Source organism: Carassius gibelio, chromosome B1, assembly GCF_023724105.1.
Source record: "Carassius gibelio isolate Cgi1373 ecotype wild population from Czech Republic chromosome B1, carGib1.2-hapl.c, whole genome shotgun sequence".
Lineage (NCBI taxonomy): Eukaryota > Metazoa > Chordata > Actinopteri > Cypriniformes > Cyprinidae > Carassius > Carassius gibelio.
The window spans coordinates 10,991,262-11,014,841 of NC_068396.1; the positions used below are offsets into that span (position 1 = coordinate 10,991,262).

Sequence of the window (23,580 nt, forward strand, 5' to 3'; positions counted from 1 at the left end):
TTTAATAGTGTTTAATAGAGATTCTTTTTGCGGTTTTATTTTGTTTTTATGTGATGCTCGTGTGTGTCGCAGACCAGGGAAGATTGCCTTGGCTGGCATATTCATAGAGTTCTGGGTAAGAGGAGGAAAATGCATTCCAGGGCTACCTCGGAGAAGTCACTCACTCTCTGACACACACACACACACACACGCGCGCGCTTCTGGTCGGTTCCTGCGGCAGGGTTTTGGCTGCAGCTGAAGAGAGGGGAGGGGTCTCTCTGTCTCCGCTCTGACTGAAGCTGCTCTCTTGCAGTGCTTTTGCTGGCAGGATCGAATGAAACGGGACGTTCAGTCCGGGACAGACTCACCTTGTGGAAAATGTGCGTTTTGATACAATGAGGACTGATTCCAAACACTTGAAAAGCAGGTATGTCTTCGGTGGCATATTTATGTCATTTACTGCGTAGTTGCATGAGACAGCCTCTAACTTTTCTTCAGCTCCATGTAGGCGAATGATGTTTTTATGGTTTTCCAGTCAGCTGGGTCTTTTTCACAGTCTAATAACTTATATTAGGATAAGAAGGTACGTTCTTGGAGCTAATAGTTTATTTATATTGCGATTTTTTTAATAGCTTACATCTCCAATCCATGTATTTGTATGGTGCCACAACAATTACATGTACAGTTATATAATGTAATGTTGATTTGTTTGCGCATGTGATGCTGGTATTGATAAGTGTGTTCGTGGAACCCGAATCACTGCTGTATATATTAATGATGAAGTTATTAGAGCACATCCTCTTTTTGGATGCTTTCCAGCACTCTTTGACATAACCAGGGTGATCTATTGATCTGTTGACACGTTACCTTGTACCAGTATTACATGCACCAGCACCCAAGTCGAAATGTGCCGGACACCATCGCTGCTTTAGAGGGACGTGACTCTTTGTGTGCTGTAAGATTATTTGCTCTAGTGAACACAGTATATGCACCTGTTTGTATACCTTACCTTACCTTTCCTAGCCTAAAAATATTCATAACCACCTTTTTGCACTTAATTGACCCAAAACTGTTGTCAGCTCTTTTACTATAGTACGTTAAAAATAATATGATAATATAAAAATTTGAAATCAGAATAGGAGTGCTGGAGAGGCTTGTGGGTGTTTTGGTATGGCAGACACTGCTAATGACGAAGTACAGCTCATCTCTATGGCAACTGTTTGGGAACTGAGAGAAATCCAAGTTGATGGTGCCTGTTACCTGCCTGAGAGGATTCTGAGACGAACTTATAATTTACTAATCAGTATATCTTATCAGTATTAGTATATCTCTGTGTTCAGAAACAGATGGATTCAAATAGTGGTTTTCTGGGAAGTTATCTTAAAGGTGACATATCATGACAGTCAGCCTGTTTCTATGTGTTTAAGTGCTATAGTCGGGCCAACAAGCATCTACAAGCGACAGTGGTGTAGCAGTTCTAACTGTTCTGTCTTTGGATGCAGTGACGAGCACAGAAAACTATTTAGAATCCCAGGCTCAAAAGAGACAAGAAATGTGTATTGTTTTATTTTCTGTATATTATGCTGAAAAAAAAAATGCAATTTATTTCCCAGCTGTTTTCCTTCAGAAACATAACCGACTGTTTTTGTAACTTGTATGTTTTCAACATAAACTTGTGTGTGTTTGAAAGCTTAAGCGCAATAAGATATGAAAGAGAACTTAGTTTAGTACTCACGTGCCGTGTGACAGCCGGTAAACAGATATGGCTTTAAAATGCATGGTTTCGGCACCATAGACATGATAATCAAAACCAAACAGATGTTAATTATTAGAATCTGAGCTGTAAAGGCACAGATTCTGTAAAATGAGACAGGGGACAGCAGCTCATTTGCATTTAAAGATACATGCAAGAAAACAGCGTGTTTCTGCTTCCACACAAAACAGGCTTTTTCAAAATGATATAATACAGGATATGTGGGGTATTTTGAGCTGAAACTTCACAGACACATTCTGGGGACACCTGAGACTTATATTATGTAAAAAGGGGCATAATAGGTCTCCTTTATTATTTTAAGATTAAAGTCATAATAAGACTCAAAATGTGATCAGGTGCAATAACAGCTGATGAGCACAATCAAACTTATTTTGTTGTCAGTATGGCAATTAAATTGTAAGTATGTAGTAAATGATAAAAATGATTAGTTAGAATGACTAATTTCATCAGTATGACTATACTTAACAACTATGTGTGTGCGATAAGCCTATCATAATCAATTTTGTACAGCCACATAGATTAAAATGCTTTTTTCATCGCTGTTCTCACGTATTGAAAGTGGTTAATCTTCCTTATTAAGATGTCATCATTCTAGCCATGAGCCTTATTTACGGTTGCATGTTTTTTTTTTTTTTTCATTTGTACGCAAATAAATGAGTACATCCCTGTTTCAGAGTATAGATGGCATTGCATTAGTTACAGTATTTTATTTTGTATTATATAAACCAACATATATAGAGATTCAATGTCAAAATGTACAAATAACTAAACGATTATTCTTTTGAAAATAAACAAATAAGATCTGTATTAAAGATGACATTATTACGCTTGCTAAACAACAACAACTAAATAAATATCTACTGAACCACAGTCCTTTGACTTTTACTTCAGTAATGATTGCTTAAGAATTCAAGCACCAGTAAATCTGCAGCTCTTTCTTAATATGTTTGACATTTCTTCCAGTCAATTTAGGGCCTATGTAGAGTTGTGCAAATCTGGACTTGACGCTGAAGCATTAGAATAAGCCTATGAGATCAGTTTTGGCACCAAGTGCTACTATGGGGAATAAACACCTTTTCAACTGCTGTAGCACCAGCCAAGCAAAAAGCCTGCTAATGCTCGGCTATGCAGTATAATTACACAGTATGGAGAGTGATATAGAGACGCAAAGGAAGTCACAAAAGAATATTTTATGGAGAGTGTATTTTATTCTGTTCACAGAGGAATTTTTATTTTCACTGTACAAAGTCACTCCTTGCTTAAATATGTTTATTAGTATTGCTCTGCTTGTGCAATGCAACCAGACTGTTATCAGAATGCATACACCAAGTTATCACATATGCCACGTGCAAAGTCCTTGTACTCTAGGATTTGTGTTGTGTGGAACAGTTTTTAATGGAACAGCTTTAGACCACAGGCTACGTCTACATTTAACTGACCAGGACACTTAGACAGGTGTCTGCACTATGATAGAGAGAGAGAGTATTTTGGGCCTGAGTCTATTTTTAGGTCTTAAATGGGAGGCGGAAAGAGAAATAAAACGTAAAAAAATTACTAAGTTTCTGAATTAAAATGTGCATTTCTGAATCAAATAGATGATTTTGTTAGGGTTTTGTGTTATGCAAAAGCAATTGTTAATAGGAAAAGCATAGAGGAGACTGATGTTAGAATGAGAAAGAGAGAGACCAGTATGAAAACTGAGACACTGTTGCATAATCGCTCCTAGCATCTCGGAAAGAATGACATTTATGTGGAGGTGTAACTGCCCACCTTAATAATTGATGTTGTTTATTCAAGTCGTCATCTAGCTGTGGTCATTTTGCTCAGTCTTTTAAGTCATATAAGGACAATATTAGTTGCAAATATAAGAAATGCATTTGTCTCATTTTGAGCAGCCTGAATTTGAACAATGCTAGAAGTGGCCAAAAATAATTTCAATTCTAAAAGCTTTCTCAATTAATGCGTAGGTGGTTTAAGAAGACAGCAGCCTTTTGTCATCACATACTGAAATATTTTTGTTCTAGGTCATCAGCGTAATTCCTCATTAATGGAAATACTCACCTAATTACAAAAAAACCGTGTTACAGAAAGGCCGCAGCTCCCAAATGATATTAACCTTGGGAGTTATGCAGGTGCTAAATATGTGAGATGATGCTACAGAAGCTGTGCAGAAATTTGATCAGATGTTCTGTAAGGTTATAGAGGTGTTGTCATTTTAGTTCTGGGAAAAGCAAATGTATTGTGTATCACATTGACTCTTTGGAAGGTCATGCTGAAACTTAAGTCCATGGTTTTCTGATACAGCTCGGTATTACTGATTATATAAGTTCATGGGACATCCTCTGTTGTTGCTGTGACCCTAAAGGCACTGAGGAGTGTTCTATAGATCCACTCGGTTCAGTCCTAGAACATCATATTCATTTTCTGGATCATTCTGTCAGGGAAAAAGCATTAGCCACCCTTCGCTTCACTGTTGTTTTCACCCAGAGGGCCAGTGGGCAAACAGAAAACTGGGTTGATGTCAGTCATTCACTGGTGTGACGATGCCATAAAACACCATTCTGATTTAAATGCATGTGCCACTGCAGATTTTTGAGCCAGGTGGATTTAGAAAGCAGCTTCTAAAACTATTTGTATGTTTGATTATTAAGTGTAAGCACAGTTATTGTAGGAAAAATCACACATGTAATGTCAAAATATGTTCAGTCAAAGTAAATAGCATGCATAGATCAGTTGTTTTAAACTTAAAGTGATTTTTGCTGTTCTTCTCCGTACATTCAAGTTGCCCATTGTTGATCTCATTATAGTTTTTTGTGAATTTGTTGAATTTTTGTGAATCTCTGTGCATTTATTTGTGGATCATACTCTATTAATTTGGAATAATGGAACAAAAGTAACTGTCCCAAAAAGAAAACTCTATTTTTTAAAAAGAAAACATAGTCTTACTCTTTGCATATTTTATGTTTGTTACTTTAGTTAGAGTTTAGTTATTTTTTTTCTAGTAGTAAAAGGCATTTCTTTGAGATTTTTAGCTGTGCATCTCTAGGCTTGAGTTTTGTGAACTTTCTGTCCCAGCGTGATGCTCGCTCAGAGTTATTTCAGTTGACAGGCATGCAGCCCAGCACAACAGGGCTCACTTTGCTCGTCATCTATTGCGTTGTGTATAGCACACGTAAATGTGTAGGGCACGCTGCAAATCTGCTGGGTTTATGGAGACCACGACAGTGAGTGTAGAGAAATGTGACGTGTCTTGTAACCTCACATTTGTTCAGCTGATACCTCGCTCACTCTTACTCTCTTCACACCCCGGGGGTTAGTAGGACTGACCCTAACACAGCATGAAATCATTGCTGCAGTATGCTTCTCTCTGTCACACTCTCTCCCCTTTCTCTGTTTGGCTATGTGTCTCATCTCTCTGATAATCTGGGTAGAAAGACGTTAAACCAAGTGTTATTATCAATCTCAGAAGATTAGAGAGGCCTTGGAAAACCCATGTTACACGGACAGAGAGAGCTATGCAGGCCAGGGTCATGTACTTCATGCTCAGTATCCCACTGCTCTCTGATCTGAGCACAGTGGGAAACGAGAAAGTGTTGCATAATATCGTGATCACTGAATCTATAAACAGGGCTGTTGATTGTACCGAAGTAGCTTTAAGATTTAGTTATTTTTTACATTTTCAGATTTTTCTAAGACACCATAGTTCAGTAATGAAGAGTTTGGTTGAAAATATGAAAACAAAAATCATTTGTAGATTCTAGTAACTGTGAATTTTGTGAAATATTTTTAAAATTGAAAACATCTTTGGAAAACATTTTGTTTTTGTTTTTGTTTTTTTGTGGAGTCATTACTTCAGTTTTTATTGTCATGATCCTGCAGAAATCATTCTTATATGTTGAATTGTTGCTCCCGATTCATTTCATATTATCAATGTTGAAAACAGTTTGTGCAGTGTATTTTTTTATTTTTTATTTGATTAATAAAACTTTCAAATGAACGGCAATTATTTGAAACAGAAGGTTTTTGTAAGATTATAAAAGTCTTTACTGTCACTTTTAATCAATTTATTGTGTCCTAATTCTGAATAAATAATTAATTAATTTAATAAAATGCTTACTGACCCCAAACTTTGGAACGGTAGTGTATTTAACCCCTAAAAACAATGGTTCCTTGAATCAGCATGTCTCTTCCCATTAATGCGACTTTTCAATTGCCACTTACTGACAATAGCAAATAGCAAATCATTGTTTTGTGATGTTTAGTAAAGGCTATATTAGTTATTTTAAGTCTCTTGATTGAACATATGTCAACAAAGAAAATTACTTTTACAAATACTTTCATCATCATTTATTAATAAAAAAAATAAAATAATTTCATACATGTATTATGGTTGAAATCTGCAGTTCCACTCAATACATAGTGAATAACTTTATAAGTGATGCTTGTACTTTTGCATGAGTGCATGACCAGCTCTTAGAAAGGGCACAGACGCATTTAGCCACCCACACATCCTCCCAGCCCTGCTTGATATCTGCATGTTCTTTGTATTATACGATGACTTTTGGTGTATTCAACGAAAGATTTTGTGAGCAGAACAATCAGACTCTTGGTCGTGGACCATTCAGCATTTGTCTGGAAACACAAGGCCACCTTTGTGGCTGTAACTGTCCCCATTGCCTCGTGTGTGTGTGAAAGAGAATGCCCTGAATATCAAAATAAAAGCCTGCTTCTTTTATTAGCTTTTATCTGCCCTACATTGTCACCCACATTTGATTGAAAAGTGTGACTCTGACTTAAGACATAAGACTCAGACTTGATAGTGCACGTACATGTCTAAATTATGCAAAGAGTGACTAATTTAGAGATAAATCTCCATGCAGGGATCTTTAAACAAGTTTTTCCAGTACTCAAGCAGATTAACAGATTTCATGAATCAATTTAGAGAGAGAGAAAGAGTGATTTATATTATATTAGACACACACACACACAACACACACACACACACACACACACACACACACACACACACACACACATACATACATTTACGAACTAACCCGAGACTGTCAAAAATACTTAAAAGCTAAATGTTGACATTAGCATATATGCAATGGTAAGCTTAATATATTATATAAGTTGAACAAAATAATGTCTTATGGAAACTATATAAAAGAGTTGAGCAATGCATGAGAAATTGCCAGTAGGGAGCAGTAGAGCTCTTCATTAAACCTCTCTACAATACAGTACACAACATTTTCTTATTTTATAAAATATTATACTATGGCTTATTGTCATTCATTACTAGATTTGACTAGAAGTTGAGTCACAATGCTATTTTTGCATTATTGATTGATTGATTGATTGATTTTTTTTATTATTCAACACTACTGTTGGGTTTGCTTTTTCATATATGACTTTGGTTTCCCTGTGTTTATCTCAGTCTCTATAATCTTTAAATCTCTTAACACAGTACAGATCAGGAATAGATGAAATACAACTGACACGCTGTTGTCGTTTCTTATTCCTTAGAGTCATTAAAAGGGTGCCAGCAAATCCATGGACGTCATCCTCTGAATGATCAAAGCAATAGACTTTCTACGATGAGAAACACATTAATCCCTTCTTCTACAAAGTAGAGTATTTCCGGTCCATCAGTGCTGGATTGGATCAAGCTATGGGGGATGTGGCTGTATGATTGTGTCTCCATCCACAAGTCTCATGGAATCACCAACAAACAAATCTGAGCTTCCGTCACCTGCACTTCCCAAGAGGCCTTCTCAGGGATCTCAGCACGGGATGTGTCTGGCACTACACAGTAGTGAACAGAGTAGCAATGCTTTCACCTCTGAGTCCCCATTGTCATCGTCATCGACCTTGCTCCTGTACGATAGAGGTGAGAAATCACCGGACTCGGTGCGAAGCTTGAGTAGTCTGAGCAGTCTCAGAACAGATAGTCCCCTGGATGTGGACATGCCGGAGGTGGAGATGGGAAAAGTAACAGCCAGCAGTGATGATTCTGGCATACAGAGCCCAGACTCCAGACCAGACTACAATGAAGACAACGACAACTCTGTGTCTGTCTATCTGGATGCTAAAGAAGACTGTTGGAGTGACAATGACAACAACAATGTCACTTTGGTGGTAACACATAAGGTTGGCCAAGCTGATGGTGATGATACATCCTTGTGCTCTTCAGAAAACGGCGATGATGATGATGATACTAAAGAGGAGGAGGAAGAAGACTCTTTTCTTTCTTTAGCCTCTATAGAATTAATAATGAAGAGCCAAGTTGGTGTCTCTGATCTGGAAGTCTCTATCAGCTCTGACGTGGTGATGCCTATCAGTGTTTCACCAGAAGGCCAACAAGCAGAAGTGCCTAACATGGCTGTGGTGAATGAACACCAAAGGGAAGTTGTGTATGAAGAAGAGGAAGTTATGTTGTCTTCGGCCATTCAAGAAACTGATGTCATGAATGAGACAGTGGTGTCCCTTGAAAATACTCCTTTAACAGATACCAGGAACATAAGTTCTCACATCTCAAAAGAGGAAAACCAGCCAAAGTCCACAGCAAAAAAGAGCAATGATCTGGAAGGAAGTGTTAAAGCCAAGCCTTCTACAAGGGCTGCTCTGACCAAAGCCACAAAACCTGAGGCGAAGAGGTTCCCCAGGCCAGACCTGAGGAACGTGAAGGCCAAGATCATCTCCAGGGCTGCCTCTGTGCCAAGACCAGCCAAACCCGCAAAAACAAACACTAATGTTAACCAATCAGCTTCAGGAAGTGTGAAGGTTCATGCTAGTAGGAAGGTGGAAGATAAAGCTGTTGGAAAAAGGAGTAGATCATCATCAAACCATACGAGAGGGAAAGAAACAAAGATGGTGGTCAGTGTTGGTCAAGAGAAAGATGTAAACACTTTATCCTTGCCGATGCAAGGAAAAGAAACAATGAAGTCAGAATACCCCCCATCAATTGATTTTAAAGATGAAGAAGAGCTGCAGCTTGAGAACGAAGCGGGCAAAGAAACCTCTAAGAGCACCAGAAAGGTAAGTGAGAGATTTTTCCCTTTATTCCCTCATGTAGTTTAAGTTGCTGTTATATGTTGTAGCTATTGTTGTTCCGCATAATAATATTGAAACAAACATTAAAAATCCATTTGTATCTAGGCTATATGAAGGACTTATTATTTCTCTAGAGGAATTTGTATTTTAATTTATTTAGTTTCTACATTTAGAAATGTTTTTACATTTTATTTAAGCCTTAGGCTAAATTTAGGAATACTAAGCCTTTTGTTAGTATTTTATTAAGTACTTTACAAGTTTTTACAATTAGAATTTTTTTTTACTTTTAATAATAATTTTAGTATTATTATTATTACTTTTATTAGTGTGTATTTTGATTACATTTTGTTTGGTAATTTTATAACTTTTATGAATCTTTATTCAGTACATTTACATTTTATAATTACTATAATTAAACCCTTTATTACTGATTACATTTAGTTTCATTTAGTAACATTTTTACATTTAGTAAAAAAATAATAAAGCATCCTTTGGCTAGTCAAGTAAGTTACATATATTGGGATGGACTGACAGGCTTAGACTGAGACCCAGCCAGTGGAAACTAGAGCCCGACCGATATGTTTTTTTTGCGGGGGCGTTACCAATACTAGTATTAGGGAGTAAAAAAGGGCTGATATCAATATATCGGGCAATATTTTTGTAAGGGTGGCACAATATGATTTTTTTTCAGAACCAATCCTGATCCAATAACAAAAGTTCTGAGTATCGGACAATACTGATACTGATCCGATACCAGCACAGTTTTTATTTTTTATTTTTATACCTCAGTGTGTGTTGACTTGATCATCACTCTTTTTGTTTCACACAATCTCCTAAAGATAGACAACTTCATTATGAAGAAAAATAACAAATAAAAAAATAATCTTTGAGAAAAATTATATTTTTAACTAGGTTAGTAGATAATTCAGCAGCAAAAGTTACTCTACAAAAATGATAAATTTACAATGATTTTTATAAAATCTAAACATTTAAAGAAAAAAATATTTAGTGGGGAAACAAATAAAAGTAAATAGGTGTAATCTGGTAAAATGTTAAACACTGCTCTTTGTTTTGTAAAATACATTCATGAAAAATAAGTAAATATAATTATATATAAATATATGCAATAAATTAAATACGTTTCTTTTACATTTATAGTACAGTAATGAGGCAGCAACATATAATAGATAAGACAGAACAAGAAAGGCTATTAACAATCTTTCATTGTGCAAAAGTATTATAACTTGAAAGACCCCAATACATCCCTTGCGCAGAATGATGCACTTGAAGCAAGATGGATCTCCACCAAATTCAGGGGATCCCTTCAGCTCGATGAGCCCTCTTGAAGTGCCACCCTCCATGCAATGGTAACCCCCGGGATTACCAAAATGGTTGGCACCCGCTCCACGAATTTAATCGCCAGTAACTCCCAGACCCCGGGGGGTATTGATGCGGGGGTGGTCTCATTCAAAAGGAGGCCTTGAGATGTACACTTGATTCGGCGTTCAAGAGGGTTCCTCAAGCTGAATGGATCCATCGCACTGTAAGGGCGATATGGCCGTTCACGGTTTCAATTGTATTCCATACACTTCATCCAGGTCGCCAGTAGCAAACAGTGGAGCATTCTCTGCTGGTCAAATTACATAATTTTGTAGCATTTTATCTGCATTTTATGTTTTGTAAAAAAAAAAAATAATAATAATAATATTGGCAGCATATTCGCCGATACCGAAGTATCAATGTCAGACTCTAGAGATATATCTGAGATATATCGGTATACCGATATATCGGTTGGACTTAAGTGGAAACATGTTCACTTTTGATCACCAATGGCAGGAAGAATTAAGATTAGGAAGCATTCTAGACTTACACCCAGGCCTTTCAGGTTGTTTGTGTCATTTATGCACATACATCCAAATTTTGGTTTACTTAAACTGGAACATTCATTTACTGTAAACCTGCATATGAATATCAGCTGTATGATTCCATGTCAATCTTCTCCACATGAGGAGAACTGCTTCAACAAGTCCAGCTCTATACGTGTCATCACATGATTGAGCTATGCTGTTATTCAGGCTTAAAATGTGTTATTATGTTGGGTCTAACCAAATGTCAAGAGTAAATGTACACCTCAAAAAGGTTTTCGAATGCAAACACTGTGATCAGTGACAAACACAAATTTTAATATGTGCATCAACACCTTGTTTTTCTCTATATGTTCACTGTCCAGTCTTACAGCATGTCAGAGCACTTACGCAATTCTACGTAAGTGCTTTTGGATGTTTCTGCTTTACTATGTTGTTAAGAAACATACAATTTCAGTTCCCTCTCTCCCTTTCCTGCCTTTTTCAGCTTGGTTAGAGAACATAAGTGAGATGTTTTTGCCAATAAAACAACTGTCTTGGAACAGAATTAGAAGGGAAACATTCCTGAGAGGAGTTTGACTCATATGAACAGTGATTCAGACAACAGAATCTTTCCACAAACTCACTCCATGTGTGTGTCGAGTTCAGAAATGAGCAGGAGAAAAGGAAAAGGTCTGGGCTGGTCCTGACATCAGTAGCCCTGAGGGAATAACACAATAGAAACGTTTTCCCTTTGCCTTTTTTTTTCTTTTTTTTTTCTTCTTCTGCTTTTTGGAGCTGGCGAGTCTTATTTCCCCTCCCTGCTTTCCGCTCCTCCTCCCTCTTCTTCTTGCTTCTCTCTCTCTCTGTACCGCTGCACATTTTCTGTCTGTTCTGTGGAATGGCTAACACTATGGTTAGCCTACGGCGCCCAGAGTTGGGCTCCCTCGCTTGGGATGCTGTTGCTAATCAACAACTCTTTCTACAGACTGTGTCTTCCAAGTTGGGACCATCTCTAGGGACCAACAGTACCTCCACCTCTGGACCCCCAGAGACCAGACTGAAGCCCTCTAACCGAGAAGCGCGACCCACAGGTAGTCTTGGTCCACCGGGAGGCCGAGCGGTTCAGCTGGCGGGTGAGTTTTGCTTGTTTAACACTCCACATGCCCAGAAGAAAATCTCAAAGTCATCATTTAAGGAAGTAGGCAGAGTGAACGCTACAGTGGAAGAGCTTCTAGATTGTTTTCTTCAGTGTAATGTTTCCGGTAAGCTTATACTGATATTGTAAGTGTGATTATTTCACCAGCATCACTGTCACAGTTCAGGTAACTTAAAACTAAAATGTATTGTCTGCCTGATTCACATTTGCAAAATAATTTGACATAGCATAGTTGTGGTTTTTAAATGTGTGTACATAGTCTTTTTATATAGAGCTGATTATAATTTCTTTCTTTCTTTCTTTATTTCTATTTAATCTTACTTTTCTATTTAATACCAATTGTATCACACTACCATTCAAAAGTTTGGGTTTAGTAAGATTATAATCTTTTTTTATATTAAAATAAAATACAGCATTAATTTGTAAAAATAGTTCACAATAAAGATTTACTATCTGATCAAATAAATGCAGCCTTAGTAAGCAAAATATGCATCTTATAAAAAACATTTAAAAAAAATATCTTATTGACTGAAGCGTTTGAACAATAGTGTATATTTTATTATTTAGAATTCTTATTATTTATTCAAATAATAAACTAAACATATAATAGACAAAATAACTGATAATATAAATCAATAATAAAATATATTAGTAATTACCTAACCTCAAAATATTTTATTGCATTGTTTTATTTTTATTTTTTATATATTTTTATTTGTTAAAATAAATCAATGTAATTACTTTGTGTCCTAGTTTTAAAGACGTCCCCAGGTTTTGTCAGATTTAACTATATATATATATATATATATATATATATATATATATATATATATATATTTTTTTTTTTTTTTTTTTTTTTTTTGCTTTTGCTTTTGCTTTAAATTAGCTGTGTGAGAATTAGGTTAGGGGTTTACCTAATAGAATCAGCTCCTTATAAGATCTCCTTACCAGTGAATCCAACATGTGTCTGTGTTAGCGAGTGAGCGGGAAGCTGCAGCTGGTGTTAATAAACCTGCAGAACTCAACACTTCAGTGTCCAAACTTTGCGCTGTGCTACGTAGCTCTCCTCTCTGTCTGTGCCACTGCCAACATGTTCATCATTCACAGCCATAACACACACTTGAATTTAATTCTTTACACGCCATTCTCTCTCTTTCCCTCCTCCCATCCTGTCATGTTTATATCTGTCCGTTTCTTGTGTGTGTAGCCTAAGGCAGTTTTCCTGTTCTGGTCAGAAAAAGACATCTTATTGTGCTCAGTGTGTATATATATCTATATGTCTACACTTTTGAAAAGTTTCAGGCTGTCCCGTAACTTAACCTTTCTCTGTGTCATCCCCTTTTCTTTCTATTTTGCGTGTTTCCTCTTTCTTTAATTACAAGCGTAGCAGGGATATGTTTGGGTGCTTGTTATGCTGGGGCCATTCATTATTCTATATGTTTGTGTGTGCGTCATGTTTCAGTGTCAATGAAAAGTAGAATTGAATCAAGCAGAGAAGGTCACATTCCTCCTAGACAATCGTCGTCTTGTTTCTCCACAGAAACCTCAGGCCTACACTGTGATTTTCACTCCACAATCTAATTGCTGCCAATCAGGGGAAAGTTTTGTGTTGAAGGATATCTGTTACTGTGGAGTTAGATTCCCAAAACACTGCCATTCTATATCACCAGGACTACTACTTATATAATTATCAGGATAAAGAAGTTTTGTTTATTACATTATTTGATAGATTAACTATTTTTAGTGCCTTATGCAGATGACATTTTTTTATATTAAACACTGATTTCGTGGAAATAAGTGAGTGATATCTATTTGCAAAGTTACTGTTAAAATCTTTATTAGTATTTTATTAGGTTTGCACTTATTAGCTTCATCAAGGTGAACTGTTTTGTGTGATTGATTAGCCTAACGATTTCTTCTTTTAGCTACACAGATTTAGCTGCACCACTGCACCTTTTTTTCTGTGTTTTTGCTTGCTTTCCTTTATTGTAGATAGTAATGAGTGATCAGATAAATCCACTTGCAGAATAAAAACCCAAAGTTAGACTTTGCCTGGAGGTGAAGAAGCAAAATGTAGTACCATGTTTTCTCCAGCAGGTGGCATGTATCTCACTTATTGGCATCACTGCTGTTGAATCTAGTGTCGTTTAAACACTTAAAAACATAGGAAAGTGCAGGGTTTCAGAGAGTGGTTTCTGGACCTGACTCCGGAGAAAGTGAGGAATCTCGCTGTACCAGACCGGCAGATTCAAACATAGCTGTAAATATATGTATTTATTTATTTTTTATTTTGGCAGACCTGGCATTCCATATAAATACAGCAGGTGACATGATGTGTATTTGTGCTGGTTGGTCTCCATAGCAGTGCCCCCAGAAGACCTTACGTTATGTACAGGATGTGTTTGTGTGAGGCGTTCAACCCACTGGAGTCAGAAACAGGATGCAGGAGACACACAGAGATTTCCCAGCACACTACTGCACGTTTTTACAAAGAAAAAGACACAAACACAACACACGCTTCCCAGAAATTCGGTTGTGATACTTAGTTGCTTTTACTTTTTCTAAACTGGGATAACTGTGAAAACAAAGTATGAAAAAATACATCAACAAATAACTATAAATCAGTCAGGATAATCTTTAAAGTTTGTATGCATGAAAATATTTCATAAGTAAAAAAAAATTACAGAATCATTATGGTGGGTATGGAAGTGCTCAAGATGCTATGCTATATGGTGTATGCTATATAAATAACTGCAGTCTATTAAATAATTGAGTAGACTGTGAGTGCAGCTGTCTGAATAGAACTGCTATGAAAACATCCAGTTTAACCAGAATATGCTATAGTATAACTGAAGATGAAAAAGTAGAATTGATTTATAACTGTTTTGTTCTTTTGCATTCAGGTATTCCAAGGATGCGCAGCACAGGACCCTGCAGCCCAACTTCTGTTTCCAGCCCTTGTTGTAAAGGTCCTCAGAAAGCTGCATCTTCCAAACTGCCAGTCAAAGGCTTACCCACAAGCCCCAGCTGCTCATCACTGGGAAGTACAATCAGCGAAAGCAATAATATTGCTGTAAACAAAGGTGCGTGTCTGTAAGAGATCATACAGTCACCATACTCCTAATCAGTACTTTGAAGAAACAAGACATTTACTTAAGATGCAGATGACACATGAATATACACTAAAGTACTATGGTATCAACATTTGAGAGACAGAGTTTGCCAGGTTTTTTTTAATTAAAATCTTCAGAACTTAGACTGCCCTCATTCCTTTGGTCAAAGGTCACGTCTGCTCTGAGTTTAGCAGTGACTGTGAGCAACAGTCATATACAATACAATCTCTGCCATTCCAAAACTGTGTGTTGTAGACATTAATCACAACATCCTCTGCATGACACCCTCTTAGAATCATGATTAGTTCATACCCACACACTCCTGCTGTCAACTCACAACCTACATCCAAGAAGAATCAATATAGCCACTGAGTTCTCATGGTAACTTGGAGAAATTAGATCTAGTTTTAGTAGGAAAACATATGAAGGTTTTGAAGGTAATTTCACAACAAAACGGCCAATTAATATTGAAACAAAAGCCTTTAATTTGAATGATTAACTAATACAGTGATGACATGCTTAGCTTTTTACAAAATGCATTTAATGAAGTAATTGGGTCCTTATTTGAGTTTGGTATATTTTTGCACAATCCTATACTCAGTATTTTTATTTATTTATTTATAAGATTTGTTTAAGGTGTTATTAATATGTGTTTTCAGTGATTTATAGACATTTAAACATTAATTAAAAAATAATATCAGTAAATTTAAGTGGAAGTAACATTTAAAATGTGAACTGGAACAAGAGAGTACATTTATATTCAAGATAAATTCTCTGAAAAAAAATCATGTACAATATCATGTTAATATCATGTACAATTGTGCTTTTTAGGTAAATGTATTCTTTTTTTTTAGAAGTGTTGACATTTAAAAGATGAAAAATGCTAATAAAGAATTTATTTTTTTGCATTGTACACAGTATTGTTTTCTAATGTGATGTGATGATTTCTCTTTAACCAGTTCCTGCTGAGGGGATAAAGAGTGAGGAGAAGTCTATCAAACAATCACTGGCATCCCAGCTTCAAGGAAAGTGTCTAGTCAGCAAACCCGTGTCAGGTCACCGCAGCAGAGCGAGCTCCACGCCGTCTAAACCAGCGACAGGTGGGAGAAACATACATACATGTCTCTCCAGCAGCACCCACATTTGTCCACATTCATCTGTCTCTCATCATTTATTATTCACTCATCAAAACCTCACTCTCCTATAAACATTAATCAGTGGGAAAGCTCTGATTGTCTTAAGCTAATGACACTGCAATTAGCAGTCCTTTGATGTCATTAAACCACAATAGGATTACTACCATATACCCCTCTTAATAGGTTTTAAACATTTTTAAAAACCTAACTTGTTAATGTAGTTAGTGTATAGTTCCATTTTATTGTTATGCCAGCAGCAACTGATATAAATAGATCAGATTAGTGTTTTTAATATGGAAAGTTAATGCAAATCATCTACAAAACATTGTTTAAAAATAATCATTGTTATCATTGAAACAAGTTAAAATTCACCCTGTATGCAAAATTGCATTAAAATATTAAAATGCTATTGAGAGAATATATCTTGGATATGTTACTGTATGTGGCACCAGTATATATATATATATATATATATATATATATATATATATATATATATTATATATATATATATATATATATATATATATATATATATATATATATATATATATATATATATATATATATATAAAAGTGACAGTAAAAACAGTTTTAATCACACAAAAGATTTATATTTTAAAGAAATAATGTTCTTTTCAACTTTATATTTATAATATATAATTATTATTTTATCTTTTATATATTTATAATAGATGAAAATGTGTCACAGCTTCCACAAATATATTAAGCACCGCAAATATTGATAATAATAAGAAATGGTGTCATGTGATACTGAACTGAAAATACATTTAAAATATATTAGAAAATATTTATTTAAAATCATAATAATATATCACAATATTACTGCTATTATTTGTTTTGTTTTTTTGTATATATATATTTTTTATGAAAAAAATGCAGTATGGGGAGCATAGAGACTTCTTTCAAAAAACATAAAAAACCTTTAAACCCCACATTTCTAAATTATGCACAAATCAAGACAAGATATTCCTTAAAGATTGCAGGACTGATTGTTATAGTTAATACTGATTGCCTTGCTAATTGATTTGTTAATGTTTCTGTTCCACCCTGTCCCACCCATTGCCATAAATACACTAATGCACCTAACACCTCTACAGTACATCTGACTCAGTCACTGAAACCTGCCGCTGTGCAGTCTGTTAACATGAAGTTTGATTTCTTCTGCACTATTTCATTAGGGCTGAAGGCCCCAGCTGTGACCAGCAACGTGACAGCTAAGACCAACCAAAATGCTTTGCAACGCAGTGGTTCTGCACGACTCGTTCGTTCATCATCAGTAGCAGGTAAGGAGAGAAAAAAAAAACATATTGTGTGTGTCCATATCCAAATACGCTCTACCACTGCTGCATTGTCAAAAGTATCTTTGAAGTTTTTTGTGAAGTAGGTTTAATTCTGGGTTTAATTCATGCACTGTGCTTAGTGCTACATTTTGGAAAGGGACAGTTTGATGGTTAAATGAACATAAATATGGCCATATGATATAAAAGTTATAGAATGACTGAACAGTGGATTCCTCTGTATCTGTGCTCATGCATTTGTCTCATACACATGTGATACGATGGCAAAAAGTATGTGAAGTATGTGAACCCATCGGGATTAGTCATTTTTTTTGTGTTGATTGGTCATAAAATGTCATCTGATCACCATTGAAGTCAGAACTATTGACACGCACAATGTACTTTCAATAACAGCACACAAACAGTTATAGTCTTTCATTTGTTTATTGAACACATCCTATTAAACATTCACTGTGGAAAAAGTAAGTGAACCTTACGTTGTTGATGTTGATGATCTGAATGATCCACAACAATTTTTTTTGAGTTTCATGAGTTGGTCATGACTCACTTGACTGCCTACTTTTATTCAGAAAAATCTTCCATTTCCTGTAAATTCTTTGGTTTTCCAGCATATTCTTCATAGTTGAACTCTTTACAAAAGTGAGATCCATCTTTTCACACTTAGGACATTTAATGGAGTTATACACAGATATTACAAAGGGTGAAAAAATTAATTGGAGAAAACTTAAAAATGTATTTATTAATATTAATATATGTGATTGAAATCATTTATTATCCGCTGAAGGAAGGCAGCTTCATGATCAAAAGGTGATATTTCTTTATTTTAATAATAATAAAAAAAACATTACTGGATAACCCCATTGCCTTTTGAACCTTCTTCTGCAATTCCCAGAAATTCTGCAGTGCTTCTCCACAGACATCCTCAAGCTAAAATTCCAGGCACATGCACAACCAGTTTACCCAACCAGTGCACGTTTCTTGGTATTTCTGGCCTTTCCGTCTTGTTTTACTTATAAACAACTTGACTTTAATAAAATATTAGCCACAAGCACCAGCTCCACCCCTTGACTGTTGCTAATTTATGTTACTCTGGCCATGCAGCTTTTGACCTTTAGAGGTGAATATGGAAGCACAATAGTGTCAGAACACAGCCGTTCATGTGCTGCTTGACGTCTTTTTATTCAACAATGTCACTCATCAATATTCTGAGGCGCTTGGTTCTCTCGCTCTCTCTCTGTTTCTTTTTCTTTACCCAAGGCATCCAGGAAGCCTGCTGCTTGGAAGATACATAAATGTTAAATAGATGTCTCAGAGAAGGCACCTAAAAAAAGATGGAAAGAAGAAGAATAAAAAGGAAGATTATGACATGAGGCAAGATTAGGGACTAAGAAGAACTTTATGCCTATGAAAAAAAAAAAAAAAAAAAAAAAAAATAATAAAAAAAAAAAAAAAAATATATATATATATATATATATATATATATATATATAGAGAGAGAGAGATAGAGAGAGAGAGAGAGAGAGAGAGAGAGAGAGAGAGAGAATAAGAATGTAGGATTTCAGTGTTTAAATATTTACTAAAATTAATTAATAATAAAATAATAAAAATTCTGTCATCATTTTCTAACCCACCTCATTTCAAGTCTGTATGACTTTATTACTTATATGGCACACAAGAAAATTAAGAAATAAATAAATATTATGTATTTATATAAATATTATAATTGATTATTATTATTATTATTATTATTATTATTATTGCCCATATAATGAAAGTCAGTGGAAAACAACATTGGACCCAATTAGCTTTCGTTATTTGATTAAATTCGGTCATCTAAGCATTCTTATATATTTTTATTTTATTTTATATATATCTATTTATTTATTGTATCTTGTATTTTAAATATGTCTTGAATTATGTTTTCTTACCTTGTCGGTGTTTTTTCTTGTTTTAAGCAATAACCTCGCCAAATTTTGTTGCATTCAAAAGCATTAAAGGAGGGAGAGTGAAAATAATCAAATAACTGCATTTTGTTTAAGAAAGTTTAAATATTTTATAAATGAAAATACTGATTAAGAAAAAAAAATTGCAGTGTAATTGTAAATCAGTAGCTATGCAGCATCTTTCATCCTCACACCATAATCATACCCATACTGTAGCCAAGAGAGAGGGAGTGAGAGAAGGACGTTACTCATAACACACCTACTCCCCGCTCTCTGCAAACTCCCTCCCCTTCCATCCCCCCTTCTGAGTGCACGAGTGTGTGTGTCAAGCTACAGAGAGCTTGGCTTCATGTGTGTGTGCGTGCGTGTGTGTGTGTGTGTGCGTGCGTGTGCAGCAAACATAAAGGATTAGCGTGTGCACATTTGCAAGAGAGAGAGAGAGGAGGAGAATATATGAGAGACTGGCTGGTTCAGCATCCAAGAGGATAGCGCTGAACAGAGCGGCTGTTCCCACAAGAGCTACGCACCATTGCCAATCCAATCTTCATCGTCAGTTTGGTGTTTCTGTAGCAGTATCATTTTTTTAAGACATTTTCTGAGAGATTTGGAGACTCTAGCTATTTTTATTTTTTTGGCAATTTTTTCTCCACCTATTTGGACTTTCCCTCTTATACCTTTAGAGAACCTTAACACTGGAATGTGACAGATACCAGAAGATTTTATTTTAATAATTATTTATTTATCATGTTACATTCTTTTACATTTTCTTGATTTTTTTGTGGAGGAATTCCTCTCCTCCATTTAAACGTTGAAGGTCATGTTATGGTCTTCGAGACTTCGTTCCCTATCAAACTTCCACGTGAAGCTCACGGCTAAAGGACTATTCCGCAATCTCCAGCTACTGCCAGGATGCAAGAAGACCACGGTGGTCTTCCATGCAGGTTGGGAAACCTCTCCTTTCCCTTCCTCCATCTCTCAATCTCTCCCTTCATCTCTCCCTCACCATACGCCCCTTCCCCCTCCCATATTTCTCATTTTTACAGCCGTCTCTTCATAGTTACCGTTGTTCTATCCATGCTTTAAGGAGCATGTGGCAGCCTTCACTATTGTTTCTTTTAACAGAAGATGCTTACAAAGAATAGTATGTGTTTGTGGGTCTGTGTGTGTGTGTGTGTGTGTGTAAAGTAGTGAAAGGCCTGATCGCGTGATATTTCGTGAGTGATTCCTGTGCCAGAGGGCACCATGTGCAGTGCCAGAAATAGAAACTGCTTGCTGTGTTTTATCCGTTATCTGTCTCTGCTTCCTTTTATTCATATGTAAACAGCACATTTACATAAACAAGGGGAACGGTATATATTGATTTTTGTGCTGTGAGTAAATAAAGCACAGATTGATGTGATAGTGTGTGTGTGTGTTTATGAAGATGGTAAGGGCACAGCTGATTGCTAGGATGTGTTTCTGTGTTTTCAGATGCACATTTTATGTCTTAATTCTCTACTAAATTCTCCAGCGCCCTCCTTCTTTCTAGGTCAGATGAGAATTTGGGTTAGGGTTCATGTAAGGGTGCTCTCTCCCTAACTGTCCGACCCTCTTTCTCTCTCTTTCTGTGAATCTGTTGGATGATTTCAGTCATGGGGATTAATAGGAATTCCTCTTCATTATTAATTAATACGGAATTAATAGGGTTTTCATTCTGACATCTGCTTTCTTTTACTCTTAATGACCTAATAAACCATTTTACATTCTTTGTAACCTATCTCTACGATAGTTTTATAGTAACTATTGCTTTGTCAGCTCAAGTCTATCAGTATATAATATGTATTATTTTTATTTTTAACAATATCTATCCATCCATCCATCCATCCATTGATGTTAGTGTGTGTTAGGCATTTAATTAAGATGATTATTAAAAGTATGAACTATTAGTATAAATAAGTGTCATTCAAATATAAATACAATAAAATAATTAGCTTAATTTCGTTATGCCATAAAAAAAATCACATCCACATACACACACACACACACACACACACACACATATATATATATATATATATATATATATATATATATATATATATATATATATATATATATATATATATATATATATATATATATATATATATATATATATATATATATATAAATTTCTTTTCCTTTTTTTTCTATTTTATTTATGGGTAAAACATGACCTGGATATGTTCACAAATATTATTTCTCTACCACACCAGTGGTATAGGCATGGCAGTCTCAATATTCTCCCCACAGTGGAAAATTCCAGAATATTCTTGAACACATACATTCAGAGTGAAGTATCTCCTCATAGCTGTCTCCATAGAAACTAGGATGCTGGATCATGTGGTGCTGTTATCTACAGTCCTGATATATGTGACCTGAACAGCCGGTGTGAGTGAGTGAGTGAGTGAGTGAGACTCGAGCATCAGCAGAGAGAACAGTCTGTACATATACCAAACGCTCCTGCACACACTGCACGAGATACTCGATCAGATTAATCTTCATCCGAGTACACAGGCTCTCTAATCAGAGCAAATGTATTGATTTTAGAAATGTAATGTTGTGTGAGCATGTATATAGATATATATGTGCCAAATGCGCAGGGACACAGTGTTCTCAAATTTGGCCAGCAAACTCAGACATTAATTACAGCCTTCATTTTTTTATCTATCTGGATTTGATGGCTTGCTTTGGATTTGGTCGTTTTCATCCCTCATCATGCGATTTAATCTAAACACAGCCACTGGCCTCATTCTTATAATTCCAATCCAGATTATTTCCCTGGATCTACCTTTTTATTCTATTTTCCACCTGACTGTGTCGTGGTACCTTCATAGTACTTTTTGTCCACAATAAGGACTTTAAGGAGGGTCATTTTAGGTTGAATAACAATAAAAACATGTAGGTATATCTGAATTAAACTAAATGATCAAAACAAGTGTGCTTGTTGTAATATTTACAGTACTTTTCAAAGTTTGGGGCCAGTGCATTTTTTTAAAGGAGTTAATACTTTTTATTCATCAAGGATACATTAAACTGATCCAAAGTGACAGTAAATACTTTTACTTTCATTAATATTTCAAATAAATGCCATTCTGTTAGACTTTCATTTTATCAATTTATTAAAGAATCTTGTCAAATGCATCACTTTTTCCACAATATTAAGCAGCACTGCTCTTATTATATTCAGCATTGATTGCACAACATTACTGTGTTTTGATCAAACAAACACAACCTTGGTAAGCTTAAGGTTTATCATTAGAGAGTTTCATTTTGCTAGATGAAACTATGTCACAGTTAGACTGAGAAGATGTGCCGTGATCCGATTGAATGTGTTCGGTCTCCTTTTGAATGTGTGAGATTCTAAGTGAGATAATTCTTTCCATTAAGAAAAATACTGAAACGTTTATTCAGGCTTTCCTTCAGAGCGGGTGCATAATTTCCTCATCTGCCATCCAGTAATTATGTGGAAGCCTTTTTTTTTTCTTTGGAGGCTTGCGGTTTGCTGGTTGTATGAGTGTGTGTGTGTGATGTTTAATCTTGCTCAGAGGATTGCTCAGAGAAACAACAGCATCAAAGGAGCACCACTCTGTCTGTTAGCACAACCATGAACATATCCGGCCTGGGTGTGGACACGCTTGACGGAGCTTGTGTTTGGACGCCGGTGGTTGAGCCCTGCTCAGTGTGTATGTGTGTGGTAGCTAGTTACGCTCTGTCTCCAGTGGAGTGTTTGGGGGACAGCAATCACAGCATGTCTCCTGTCACGGTAGACCATCATAAACACTTATTACGAGGCCTAGACTGCACACTGATTACATGCTACTTATGCACTTATCATGTTCACACACAGACGCACACACAAGCAGAGACTATGTACACTCGCTGACATTTAACAAAGCATAGTGATGACGTTTAATGATTTTGTACTCTACAACTAAGTTCATATATATATATATATATATATATATATATATATATATATATCTCACCAATTTCAGCAAGCTTTTAGAAAGCATCAATCAAACACAATACATAGTGAATCAAATAACAGTAGACAATGCATTGAATACATGAGTTTTATATTTAACTACCATAGCTTTACCCTGTCTTATTAGACATGCTACCATTGTAATACAGTTCCATATTTTAAAGAGTTCCGTGGCATTTAAATGTGGCATAGGCCTATATAAAAGAAAAGCTATCATCCAATACCACAATAGTACCACTGCACAGTTT

The 23,580-nt window shown here is 35.7% G+C and overlaps 1 protein-coding gene across 1 annotated transcript in view; it reads left to right on the forward strand.

The window, feature by feature from the left end:
- Positions 1-20: 20 nt before the first annotated feature.
- LOC127949173 (microtubule-associated tumor suppressor 1 homolog) overlaps positions 21-23,580 on the forward strand; it is a 37,909-nt gene continuing 14,349 nt past the window's right edge. Inside the window, exons 1-6 of the mRNA XM_052546158.1 lie at positions 21-406; positions 7,283-8,794; positions 11,642-11,789; positions 14,716-14,895; positions 15,885-16,025; positions 17,264-17,368. Of these exons, the coding sequence (XP_052402118.1) occupies positions 7,445-8,794; positions 11,642-11,789; positions 14,716-14,895; positions 15,885-16,025; positions 17,264-17,368 (1,924 nt within the window). The 5' untranslated portion in view covers positions 21-406; positions 7,283-7,444. The remainder of the gene's footprint in view (positions 407-7,282; positions 8,795-11,641; positions 11,790-14,715; positions 14,896-15,884; positions 16,026-17,263; positions 17,369-23,580) is intronic.